A 14,175-nucleotide genomic window follows, 5' to 3' on the forward strand; every position below is an offset into this window, starting at 1 on the left:
CCATCAGCCAGCCCCCCCCCCAAGTGCCTCCATCAGCCAGCCCCCCCCCCAAGTGCCTCCATCAGCCAGCCCCCCCCCAAGTGCCTCCATCAGCCAGCCCCCCCCCAAGTGCCTCCATCAGCCAGCCCCCCCCCCAAGTGCCTCCATCAGCCAGCCCCCCCCCCCAAGTGCCTCCATCAGCCAGCCCCCCCCCAAGTGCCTCCATCAGCCAGCCCCCCCCCCAAGTGCCTCCATCAGCCAGCCCCCCCCCAAGTGCCTCCATCAGCCAGCCCCCCCCCCAAGTGCCTCCATCAGCCAGCCCCCCCCCCAAGTGCCTCCATCAGCCAGCCCCCCCCCAAGTGCCTCCATCAGCCAGCCCCCCCCAAGTGCCTCCATCAGCCAGCCCCCCCCAAGTGCCTCCATCAGCCAGCCCCCCCCCAAGTGCCTCCATCAGCCAGCCCCCCCCCCAAGTGCCTCCATCAGCCAGCCCCCCCCCAAGTGCCTCCATCAGCCCCCCCCCCCCCCATTGCCCTTCTGAAGTAGTGTCCCGGTCCTCCGCTGGCTCTCCAACGCTGTCCGGACTCGTCTCTTCCTCCCATGAACTGTTCGAGCGGCCGCGCACGTGCTAAACTATCTTTCTTTGTGCTCATTTTAGACGCGGCTCAAGGGAAAATGGATCAGCGCATGCGCGGCCAGCGCGCTCCCAGATAGAATGGAGGCCGGCCACTGGATCACTGGGGAAAGATCTGCGTAAGCACGTCCCATGGATGCGAACGGTGGCCGTATCCATGGGCAGCGCAGATCAACAATGAATTGGAATAATAAGAATTTAAAGAGAACAGTAGTTTTTTTTTTTTTATATATATATTTTGAAAAAAGTTCAATGGGGAGGGGTATATAATTTAATAAAATAGGATGAAGAAGATGAAACTACTCCAGAAGGGCGTTCCACATTATTAAGCAGGCCACAGGTTTCAAGCAGTATGGGAAAGGAAAAGGATCTCTGCTGCCGGAAAGCATCAAATAGTAGTGCAATGCCTTGGACAAGGTATGAAAATATGTGGCTGATTCAGAGCAGACTGGTTTGTGCAGATAAAGGCATAATGAGGAAGGTTTCTGCCAGACAAATTCATTAAGAGAGCAGCTGCTAAAATGCTATTACAAAGCAGCAAACAGGTATTTGAAGCTGCTGGTGCCTCTGGAGTCCCGTGGACCTCAAGGTGTAGAATCCTTCAGAGGCTTGTAGTTGTGGATAAACTTACTGTTCAGCCACCCCTAAGCAGTGCTCACAAGCAGAAACAGTTGCAGTGGGCTCAGACACAGATGAAGACTAATTTTTGAACAGTCTGGTGAGAGCAGGGCAACCCTGGATGGTCCAGATTTTTGGAGCAGTGGATAGTTGGTAGAGGGCCACAATGTCAAAACAAGGTTGCGATGTCAGCAAGGAGGGGGCGGGGTCATGTTTTGGGCCGGAATTGTGGAGAGAGAGCTGATAGGCCCCGTTAGGGTTTCTGAAGGTATGAAAATAGAGTTTCTGACTCACCACTTTCTTCCATGGAACAAAAAAAAGCTGCCCTCCTATAGCAAATTCATCTTCATGCAGTACAATGCACCGTCTCATGCTACAAAGAATACCTTTGAGTCATTGGCTGCTATGGGCATACAAGGAGAGAAGCGCATGGTGTGGCCATCATCCCCTGACGAACCTTTGGAGTATCCTCAAGCAAAAGATCTATTAGGGTGGGGGACTGTTTAATGGATGCAAGAATTGTGAAGGTGATATCAAAGAAGGGGTCCTATGTTAACATGTAATTTGGCCAGTATAGCTTTTGCTTTCAGTAAATGTGACCTCTTAATGCTGCATGACCATCGTCAGTTCTTTACAACCTATAAAATGTTTTCACACTCTATGATGCATAATAATTTGAACAGTCCATTTTGAGTTGTCTTTTTTTTTTTTGTGAAGAAATTGACCATAGGTTTAGTCAATAAAATCTGATTTATACTCTAACGCTTGATGACTTAAAAATTATATTGACTGTCGCTTGCATTAACCATTTAGCATTTGCATAATAATTTGGAACGTGGTATATACCATTCTTGGCTCAATCACATAAAGTTCTCCAGGTGTTCCCTTTTCATTTCCCCTAGTGTATGTATGTGTGTATGTGTGTGTGTGTGTGTGTGTGTGTGTGTGTGTGTGTGTAAATATATAGGCAATTAGGGTAAAGACAAGATCATACATTTCGAATCACATGTCGAGGATGTTTGACTTTGTAATCATCATCCGCAGTCAAGAAAAATATTCAAGGTATTAAAGATGGCATGATACTATCTTTAAAGGGCATCTGTCAGCAGTTTTGTACCCATGAAACTGGCTCACCTGTTGCATGTGCGCTTGGCAGCTGAAGGCATCTGTGTTGGTCCTAGAGGCTCTCCTCTTTACAACTGCCGTGCCTTCTCCTCTTTGATTGACAGGGCCGATTAATGAACACGTCATGACACCTGACCCTGATAATCAAAGTACAGAGGACACAGCAGTTGCCGAGAGAGCAGGGCCTCTAGGTGTAACTGCAACACTCTCATTGTTCCTAGAGGCTTATTTGCATATATTAAAAAAAAAAAAAAAAATCGCAGCAATGCGAGCACATATGAACATGGGACCAACAAAGATGCCTTCAGCTGCCAAGTGCACATGTAACAGGTCAGCCATGGAAGAGGAGAGGGAAATAAGGTGTTAGTGGGAGTCTCCACCTAGTCTATCCTGAATAAATGGGGATAGCTTTTGTAAAAACAACTGGAAAGGTGGCTGTTGTGGGGAAAGTTATTCATGTAGAATGGTTTTACAGGTAACACTGGAAATAATAGAGACGTTTTTCCATTTCTGAGTTGCTGAAGTAAATGCAGGCAGTTGGGTAACAATAGACTGCCAGGATGGTGTCAATGGAACAAAATTAAAGAGGACCTGTCACCACTCCTGACATGTCTGATTTAATAGCTTGATGCATCCCCCATGTAACAATTCTGGAGCATCTATTCTTATGCCTCTATGTTGTGCCATTCCTTTATTGTTTCTTCTTGAAGTTATGAATGGATTGCTAGCAGTCTGCAGTAAGGGTACAGAGGGGTGGTAACAAGTTGGGGGGGGGGGGGGGGGGTTACCTGCATAGACTCACTCTATCCAATCTGTGCTGCCATTGTCAGACTGTGCAGGTACACCCCTCTCCCCCCCAACTGGTTACCACCCCCTGTCCCCTTACTGCAGACTGCTAGCAAGTCATTCATAACTTCTAGTAGAAGAAATATTATAGGAATAGCACAACATAGAGCCATAAGACTAGATGTTCCAGAATGGTTATTACATGGGGAATGCATGTAGCTATTAAGATAGGCATGTCAGGGGTGGTGACAGGTCCTCTTTAATTAAGTGTGAAAGGGAAAATGATCCAAAATTGTTGAATGAAGGGGCATTGCCAAAAACTGTGGTGTAGATCCACATCCATTTGTACACATCTGGGACAATTGGATGACATTTGCAACATAAGCAAATTCTGCCCTGGTGAGATACATACACTGTGTGGCCAATTTTATGTGCCATATGCCAGTAGTAGGCAGATGATAAGTATAGGGAAGCTTTATATATTATCTACAATATCATTAGTTAATCTTTCTGAAAAGGGTCTTGACCATGCTGGCAAACCATTTGGGGGTACAGTGGAATCCATAACCGGAATATTTTCTGGGGGGTTGCCTGTTGTAGTGAGCAGTATGTTCACAACGAAATCTTTTAGTATGGTCAGAATTTATTAGGCAGATGACCTTCAATGTATAACTAGGTTTTCTAAATGTATATTTTTAGCTTGGATTATACAGCACTTTCTTTCCTTTCAAGAATGACCTCCACCTCAGTGGAAGCTGGCGGCCCCCATTATAGTCAGAGATGTCTGTCTGGCACCGTTCATTTATTATTTGCAATTTTTTTCCCTTCGTTATGTAACTAGGACGGAACAGATAAGAACATATCCTTACCTGTAATATTTTTATGTATACACCACATGTTCATTACCACTTTCCTCAATAAACAAATCTGTCGTTTATTTTCGGGCCCTCCAGGCCCTCTCAAGATCGCAAAAAATAAAAATATTTGCAATATTAGCTTTACTGTTTACACCGTTTATTTGCTCCACCGTCTCTTTGCACATACTGATAATGTGAAGTGTGTTGTAGGAAGATTACAGAAAAATTTTATTGTATTACCACTGATCGTTTTAAGTAAATTAATTTCTTACTTTTGCAAAAATTTGTTTTGCAGACACCAAAGATGCTAACTAGAAAGATAAAACTCTGGGACATCAACGCTCACATCACATGTCGTTTGTGCAATGGCTATCTCGTTGATGCTACTACTGTGACGGAGTGCTTACATACCTGTATGTATTATTAAGCATGCTGTTTGGAGATTGATGGGTTCTTTTTGATCAAATTAAATATAGATTTTTAATGTTCATGATAGTTTGATAATATCTTATATTTATTGGGAAAATGGACAGAAATAAGTGGAAAAAAGAATCTAATTTTACTTTGTGAAAAAAAAAAAAATGTGTACCCTGAGTAACACTTACCTCAGAACCAAACCTTCACGGTTCCATAAAGCTGCCCGCACCCTTTTTTTTGTCAATAGGCCAATTTGCTGGCTTAACTCCCATTCATGTGAATAGGAGGCTCAGATGCAGTACCAGAGAATGGACACTACACCGTATATGAAGCTGTGGTGTTGCGTAGACTGTTTAGATCTGGAACCTGCAGATACTGCTAACTGATTGGTGTTTGAGTGCCATGTGTCAGACCCCACCAAGATATTGATAACCATCTTATAAATAGGTCATCAGCAATGTGGGTGCTGGAAAACTCCTGTGAAGGGTTTGTCCAGGTTAACTAAAAACTCTGCAGACCCTGTTAATGTGGCCTGCTGCTTCCAGTACACCATGCCACTGATGTCATCTTCCTGGCTGCAGAGGTGTCCTGTGTGCATAGAATGTCACTGCTGCAGCCAGGAAATCAAACAGCAGTGTGGAATCCTGGAGCACAGAGCCAGAAGTGGCAGGGAAGAAAAGGGAGTCTCAAACTCAGCCGGATATATGGGCTGCATTCGCTTCAAGTACGATACAATACAAAATTGTCAATAGAATACAGCAGTATATACACGCGTGGACAAAATTGTTTGTACCCTTCATCCTGATGCCCCACCAACACCAATACTGTGCACACTGTGCTGCCCCACACCATCCACAAACATAAAATGACAGTGCCATATAGATAGCCCCCCCCCTCCATAGTAATAGTTCTCCAAGACTGCTCTCAATAGTAATAGTGCCCCTAGAATACCCCCAATAGTGATAATGTTCCCCCACTAGTAGCAATAATAATGCCCCAACAGTACCCCCAGTAGTAGTTATGCCACCATGGGGCCCCCACTGTTTATTTTCGAAACGGCAGTGGTGATGTGCTTGAATACGGCTGATTGGCTGCAGCAGTGACATGCCAAATCTAGGCACCTCAAAAGAAAAAAAAAAGTGAATAAAGTTTAAAATTTCAAAGCTACTGTTGTTTTAAACCAGAAATGCGTGGTTTCATACAGATGTTTCAGAAAAGCTAAGAAAAAAAGCAGTTTGAAGACATACCCCAGTTGTCTGAAGCTGCTGCTGGTTGATGGGGCAGGCAGGAGCTTTCTTACTCGTTATTTTAGTTAATATCACTAGATAAATGTTCACTGTATGCAACTATGCTAATTAATAAAGCAATAACTTATGAAATGAGAAGTGGGAAAAAATGACAGAATATAATTTGCTACATTTTGAAAACCAGTATTCTAGAATTTAGCAATTCTGAGCATGATGCGCTGCAGTAAGATACTGGTAGAGCTGGTAGTTTAAATTCATTTTTGCATTGTTCCTTTGCTGTAGATTACATGTAACTGTAAGCATATGAAATGTATCTATAATAGGATTACAAGGTACACTTCACTTTATTCCAAAAGGCAGATCCAGCCATTGCAGCCTGCGTATTGTAGAGTGACAAAACAATCCAGTCGTCTTCCCGTTCCCCGTTGTCTGTAGTCTTCGCTACCATGGAGTGACAGTCCCTTAGTAAGTGACTGTGACTATCAGTGACGTGCAGCTGACACATGGTATGAAAACCTCGGAAACAAGCAATCACCATTTTTAAGGCCTGGAGTTACAATAAGCTGATTCATGTTGTTTCTGCATCTCGGCAAGGAGCAACTGTATCAGCTGCATCTGTATGTCTTGTTGAAATGGTTGATCAGCTCAAAATGGCATGAAGATGTGTATTACCGAAAGAGAATTCATATTATGTATTTATTTCTGTGGAAAAGGAGACTTAGGGTACTTACAGACACAAATTTTAATTTTTTTTTCTGACCTCTCTTTGCAAGCCGTGTGTTGGGCAATTCATGTTCATATGCCCTGTTGGGTAAAATTTACAAAATATCTGGATAAGTTGCAGATAAAACATATTTTTTTTTTTTTTTACATGATTTTCCAGCAAAGTGCTATTTTTTAAAGCTATCCTGGCAGTTTTCCTGACATGTCTATTTTAATAAATATTAATATTCTCTAATAAATATTAATTCTGTAGATGTTTGTTTGTGGGGGGGAATCTGGAAGTTGTTTGGTTTGTAATGCTACAGTAATGTATTTCTATGTATACACTGCCCACCAGCAGATGGGGTAATGGTTGGCAGTTGGAAATGGGACTAACCATCCCATTTCTCCCCCTCTTTGTAGGAGTGATCTAGTCTAACCTCTTGCCAGGAGAGGTCATAGTAAGAAAGGAAGAGCTAGCTAGGCTAGTGAGGAGACTGAGTACATCCATCAGCTCCTGCTCCATAGGGCCTTAGGAGCAGAAATCTGCTCATCTGTGAGGAACATTGCTGCAGGAAGACGGAAAGTTCATGGGCTGCAGAACCCAAGCAAAGCTACAGCACAGCTAGCATGGTTTTACAGATCCTGCTGCAAGGTAAGGGAGAACCAGTTAAGACACCCGTCACTGTAGTCCAATTCAGGCAATACCTGAAAGCCTGTATTATGCAGTGGACACCTACAGCCACAGGTGCCAGCTTTATAGCCATAGTGAAGGGTGATCAGGAGGGAGAAATGTTTGCATACTTCTGAGTGCCATTAATTGCAATCTAACCAGCCACCATGCCTCATCATCTAGTGACAGACACTGCACTTTGTATCTGCTATTGCTGGATGTATCACAAGTTTGGTATCTTTTGCAGTCAGTAAAGATTCTAAAGAGAGACATTTGATGTTCTCCTATGTCTGTCTCATTTCTTCGCTCCACCTTTTCACTGCACCCAACCCCAGGGAGTGATGTGTCACAGTGTACTCCCTCTGGCCAACATCTCATCAGTGACCCTACCACTCCCATCTTCTGCACCAGCTTCTCAGGACTTTGCTATACTTTCACTTATAAAAGTTTGAATACATTGACTAAAACACAAATCAATGATTATACTGTGTAGGGGCACACCCTCATTTAGTAACAGACAGTTGTCACTTTATTCAGGCATTCTTAGGAGGAATAACAGAGAAACAGCAGACTTCGTAGAATTTATGTTCCAGAATGGTTCTGTTATGGGGAAGGCTGTAGAGCAAACATGCCATTTTTAAGAATAATAATAATAATAATTCCATAACATACTGTTACCAGATTTGTTGTTTTCTATATAATGAAGACATTCTGGTAAATGAAAAAGAAAGTTAAAAAAAACAACAACAATTTTTTTTGCCATATAGAGCAACAAGTATACTATGTATTGTGACCTCATAGGGCAACACTGTGGAATTTGAGGCCCATGTAGCCCTGTGAGTGGTTAATAGACCTATGCATATCCCTAATATATTACAAATTTTGCTGGAAGCTTCAAGAGGTTGTGCAGGGTTAGAAAAACATGGCTGCTTTGTTCCAAATACAGTGCCACACCTGTCCACAGGTAATATGTGGTATTGCAGCTCAGTTCCATTCACTTTAATTCTGCTGTAGATACAGCCGATAGAGAGGTGTGGGGCTATATTTCAAAGAGAGTAGCCGTATTTTTCTAATCCTGAGCAACACCTTTAATTCGGGTTCGAAAAGGAATGATAGTTGGATGCCGAAAGGTTGCTTGTTCTAAAGCTGTCTTACTCTGCTTCTCCATTCCTATGCACACTCCTAGTGATGGTTTACAGCAGTGGTGCCCAACCTGCGGCCCTCCAACTGTTGTACAACTACAACTTCCACCATGCCCTGTTCTAGACTGATAGCTGTAGGCAATCCAAGCATGTTGGGAGTTGTAGTTTTGCAACAGCTGGATGGCCGCAGGTTGGGCATCCCTGCTTTACAGCATTAGAAAGTGTAGGATAAGTGCTGGGAGATGCCTCTGGTGGTAACTTATTTCCTAGTGGAACATACTATATGATAGCGTATTGGATTTAAACATGGTTGGGTCTATTTCCCCCAATGTGCCATAAAGCTGCGTGGTGTGATTGAGAACATCCTGAAGAGAAGCCATCATTTTCTGTGAGTGGATAGCTGAGAGCAAACTAAAGATAGTATTACCCTATGACCGGGCAGGATGGTTGGGCAGTCTAAATTTACCAAGTCTACATTTCAGACCGGATTAGTAAACATGCCCCAGTATGTTATTAATGGTAATGTTGTGATTTGCCTAAGGGCTCATTCAGACGACCGTAAGGCTCAGTGCCTGTGCTGTGGACTGCAAATAGTGGTCCGCAATGCATGTGCACTCTGACCTATTGACTTAATGATAGGACAAGTGTTTCCGTGGCTTCCGATCCATGCCTCTGCTACGCCACAGATAGGACATGTACTATCTTTCGCCATATCTTGTGGATCTCGGAACCATTCATATCAATGGGGCAGCATCCGCAGCACAGAGTGCACATGGCCAGTGCCCATATATTGCATACCCGCCGTTTGTATTCTGCAATACGGGCACGGAGCCCTTACGGTCATCTGAAATGAGCCCTAAAGTCACAGTTTAATCATTGCAGTGCTAGAAAGGAACCTAATGCATCCATGAGATGCAGGCTCCCCCAGCCTCCAGCTGCTGATTGAAAGCTGTCCCTCTATTAGGATATGTTTACATCAATTCTTGAGATGGTATCTATGCCGAAAAAACGCTGAGGATAGCCGCATGCAGATCAGCCGCATTTAAAATGGGGTAAATCGGAGTACAGATCCACAGCAAGATGAGCTGCAAATCTGCGGCAGAAATTCCATGGATATCTGCTGTAGAGCCTGCAGTAGATTCATCGTAAGGAAAAAAGCTGCCATCTATTCATCCCCTTGCTGTGCATGAGAAGAAGTGGTATATTGAATGCATGAACTCCTTCCTTACAGCGTTTGCATAGATTAAACTGTGAGTTTAGGCACACCATAGTGACTAACCTCTGGCACTCCAGCTGTGGTGAAACTGACTCCCAGCATGCTCCATTCATTTCTATGGAGTTCTGAGAACAGCCAAGTGTACACCTTGAGAGTTGTAGTTTTACCAACTGGAGTGCCAGAGGTTAGTCATCACAGCTTGGCATAGTCAATACATAAGAGACAATGTGCCTGTCGCTACTGCAGGCTACTCTTGCAGAGGGAAGCATGACGTAGCTGGCAGGTTCCCTTAAATTTCAGACTAATCTTTTCTTTATAATCCAGATTCTAGGTGTGACCAGTAGATGGCACCATTGTATAGTAAAAAGAAGCTGCAACATTATAAAGTTAGATTTGTTGGAGGATACAGATGGTGGAGCACAGAAAGGAACAATTTTAATTAGAATAGTTTGTTAATTAGGCTTTTGCAGCCTGGAAAAAAAAGAATTTGAAAAATACAGGAAAAACATGTATCCAGGCTTTAATTAAATGTTTTAAAAAAGAAAGCCACTGACTTTATACATAAAAATATAGATTTGTTTAATTTATCTTTTACAGTTTGTAGAAGTTGCTTGGTGAAATATTTGGAAGAAAATAACACATGTCCTACATGTAGAATTGTTATCCATCAGAGTCACCCTCTACAGTACATAGGGTAAGTAAGAGTTATGTATATAAATTGGAGTCTGAGGGTTAGTTCACACGGGTCGGTACTCCTGTGTAAAATCCTGCATGATATCAGAATTTACAGGGGCATCTGCAGCGGCAAATCCACACCAATCCACACAGTCATGTGGCTTTTGTTTTGGATTTTTCAATTGCACAATTAAAGACAGTATGCTGACCATAACAATTCCCCGGCACTATTGTGGGGATGCTTGCCTGGTCCCCTGTATCTGTATTCTGGCTTTCTACAATTACATGCATGTTGATATATGTGACAGGCTGCAGCAGTCACTTTCCAGAATGTCCTCGCCAGCAGCCAGAGTACAGCAAGGCAAGGATGCTATAGTAGTACCTGGAAATTGTTAAGGTCCGTCTACTGCTTTTTATATGTTAGACAAGTATCTGTACCCGTGGATTTTCCTGCGAATCCTCAGGTAATATGCAGAAACATCTGCAACACTAGGATTTCACTGTGGATTTCCTCTTCCCACAAATCCACAACAAATCCTTTCCAGATGCGAAATTGACATTCTGTGGATTTAAAAATCTACCCTACATATCCGTTTCTGTGCAGAGATTTCCTACAGCCGTTGGATGACATTTGTGAAAACCTCAACCACTTGCCTGCTGCTATATTCCATTGTGTATTTCCCTTAGGCAAGTTTCCCACTAGCGGTAGAGACCTCTCTGTATTCTGGCATTGCCGGAAGCTTGAGCGTCTCTGTCCAACCCCATTAACAATGCATCTGGATCTCCACCAGTTAAAGAGGCCGGACAGAGACTTTCAAGATTCCAGCAATGCAAGCTGGAACAGCCTGCAGGATCTCTACGCAAGTCCATGGAAAATCTGCAGCATTTCCATCCCTAATGATCATATTTTAGTTGTTACTCAGTGTGGTTTACACTATGTGCCTGAGTATGTTAAATTTGAAAAAAGATTTTAAAATGTTGTAACCAGAACTTATTACATAGTACATCTTAAAGGGGTGTTCCCCACGCTAGGTTTTGCCATCACTTTGGTGGGTTAAAGGGGAACTAAAGCCAAAATACAAACACAAAAAAGAACAACCAACAACATTCTTATGTGTCTTTGGTTTTTGCTCTTGTTTTGTTAGATATCACAAATGCAGACCGTGAAAAATAAACTAGGAAAGCAGTGCATTGTTCTGTCAGGCTGCAGCCATGTCTACTACCCCTCCTTCTCACCTCTCATGCGTGCATGTAAGCCAGGTGTTGGAGGAGGGGGCTGAATTTACTGAGAATAACTTTTTGTCTACACAGTGAGAGTGACCATTTTGTTGGATGTAATCTCACAGTAGTAAGTAACAGTACAAAAGAGATTGGGTTACCACCATGTGGAACTGTAATAGACTACAGAACACTAAATCTACCAAGATAAATCTCAATCCCCTCTACAATATATACAAATATAACCCCTATGAGGGTTTGTAGAGACAGTCAGTTAGATAAAATGCTTCTTCTGAAGGAGACCTTCCCCATCTGTCAGAGATCTATCAGGTCTTCCTAGTTAATACTCGTGTGTAAGGATAGGTTCACATGGAGAATTTTAGGCACGTATTTGTGGCCGAGAATCAGTGGAAAATTATAGGGAGAGGGGTATAAAAGCAGTGAACTAAAACTTCTAGGATGTCTAGGCCCCATACACATGACTGTGGTCCCACCATACCCTTGTTACAGACCACAAACAGCGTGTCTGCAAAATATGGGCACTAGCCATGTGCTCAGTAACACAGATGTAGATGTTGTCTGTGGGGCCATGGGGCTTTAATGTACAGAGCAGTGTGGAAAGTAATTTTTGTGGCTTCAGGAGTATTCCTTTTGTAAAGGCTCTTGTTTGGCTGGTATGAGGTAGTATTTATCCTTTTGAAGGAAGGGCTGATTTGCATATGTTTTCCCGTGGAGCATTGCCGGTAAGTAAAGGCCCCTTGAGTTGAGCAGACTATAGTCGGGAAGAAAGTGTTCCTTCTCGGCAATCACCTGATCGTCAGTAAAGGAAATCTCTGCGTTTTAGTGCAGCGATCTGCTCCACAGTATGGAGAGGAGTGATCGCTAATGCCATCGATCTTCCCCATACAGAATCATTGTTTGCCGGCAGTACAGTGCAGTCTGTTGCTGGCAAATGACGATTTAGGTGACCGCACCAACGATCCTATTTCCCGATGAACAGGCGTTTCACTCGTACATCGGGTAATCAGCGGCACTTTTACACAGGCAGATTATCGCTAACAAGTGTTCCTAGGAACGCTTATTAGCAGCAATCTGCCTGATCTATAGGCAGTGTAAAGGGGCCTTTAGTCTCCATACGCTTCTAGATCTCTTCAATGAAAACCAGGCCCTCCTTAAAGGGGTTCTCCAAGAGTAATTTAAAAAGGCTGTCACCATCTCTGTCCCAGAATATGAGCAGGACTGGTTGTCACCACTTGCAGAGCTGCCTAGGGTAGGTGAGGGTGCAGAGCTTCACTACACTGCTCTACAGTACATGGTAAGGCCTCATGCACACAACCATTATTATTTTTTTTTTTTTTTTTTTTTTTTTTTTTTTTTTTAAGGTCAGCAAAAACGGGGTCCGTAGGTCCGTGACCGTTTTTTCGTCCGTGGGTCTTCCTTGATTTTTGGAGGATCCACGGACATGAAAAAAAAGTCGTTTCGGTGTCCGCCTGGCCGTGCGGAGCCAAACGGATCCATCCTGAATTACAATGCAAGTCAATGGGGACGGATCCGTTTGACGTTGACACAATATGGTGCAATTGCAACTGGATCCATCCCCGTTGACTTTCAATGTAACATAGTAACATAGTACATAAGGCCGAAAAAAGACATTTGTCCATCCAGTTCGGCCGGTCATCCTGCAAGTTGATCCAGAGGAAGGCAAAAAACCCCTGTGAGGTAGAAGCCAATTTTCCTCACTTTAGGGGAATAAAAATTCCTTCCCGACTCCAATCAGGCAATCAGAATAAATCCCTGGATCAACGATATCTCTCTAGTAGGTATAGCCTGTAATATTATTACGCTCCAGAAATACATCCAGGCCCCTTTTGAATTCCTTTATTGTACTCACCATCACCACCTCCTCAGGCAGAGAGTTCCATAGTCTCACTGCTCTTACCGTAAAGAATCCTCTTCTATGTTTGTGTACAAACCTTCTTTCCTCCAGACGCAGAGGATGTCCCCTCGTCACAGTCACCGTCCTGGGAATAAATAGATGACGGGATAGATCTCTGTACTGACCCCTGATATATTTATACATATTAATTAGATCTCCTCTCAGTCGTCTTTTTTCTAAAGTGAATAACCCTAATTTTGATAATCTTTCCGGGTACTGTAGTTGCCCCATTCCAGTTATTACTTTAGTTGCCCTCCTCTGGACCCTCTCCAGCTCTGCTATGTCTGCCTTGTTCACTGGAGCCCAGAACTGTACACAGTACTCCATGTGTGGTCTGACTAATGATTTGTAAAGTGGTAGGACTATGTTCTCATCACGGGCATCTATGCCCCTTTTGATGCAACCCATTATCTTATTGGCCTTGGCAGCAGCTGCCTGACACAGTTTTTTGCAGCTTAGTTTGCTGTTTATTAAAATTCCTAGATCTTTTTCCATGTCAGTGTTACCGAGTGTTTTAGCATTTAATAAGTACGGGTGACTTGCATTATTCCTTCCCATGTGCATAACTTTACATTTGTCAGTGTTAAACCTCATCTGCCACTTCTCTGCCCAAGCCTCCAGTCTATCCAGATCCCTCTGTAGTAGTATACTGTCCTCTTCAGTGTTAATTACTTTATAAAAGGGACTCCTGTAAAGTCAGGAGTCCCTTTTATACCATTGGATCAGCGTTTTCTCCAATCCGATGGTATATTTTAACTTGAAGCGTCCCCATCACCATGGGAACGCCTCTATGTTAGAATATACCATCGGATTTGAGTTACATCGTGAAAACTCATATCTGACAGTATATTCTAACACAGAGGCGTTCCCATGGTGATGGGGACGCTTCTAGTTAGAATATACTACGAACTGTGTACATGACTGCTGCCTGGCAGCACCCGATCTCTTACAGG

The 14,175-nt window shown here is 43.3% G+C and overlaps 1 protein-coding gene across 2 annotated transcripts in view; it reads left to right on the forward strand.

Annotated features, from left to right (window-relative positions):
* Positions 1-14,175, forward strand: part of PCGF3 (polycomb group ring finger 3) — a 146,556-nt gene that overhangs the window by 99,930 nt on the left and 32,451 nt on the right. For both annotated transcript variants that reach the window (XM_044285728.1, XM_044285733.1), the window contains exons 2-3: positions 4,292-4,409; positions 9,991-10,087. In XM_044285728.1, coding sequence (XP_044141663.1) covers positions 4,301-4,409; positions 9,991-10,087 — 206 coding nt within the window. In that variant the 5' untranslated portion in view covers positions 4,292-4,300. The remainder of the gene's footprint in view (positions 1-4,291; positions 4,410-9,990; positions 10,088-14,175) is intronic.

Source organism: Bufo gargarizans, chromosome 1 (genome assembly GCF_014858855.1).
Source record: "Bufo gargarizans isolate SCDJY-AF-19 chromosome 1, ASM1485885v1, whole genome shotgun sequence".
Lineage (NCBI taxonomy): Eukaryota > Metazoa > Chordata > Amphibia > Anura > Bufonidae > Bufo > Bufo gargarizans.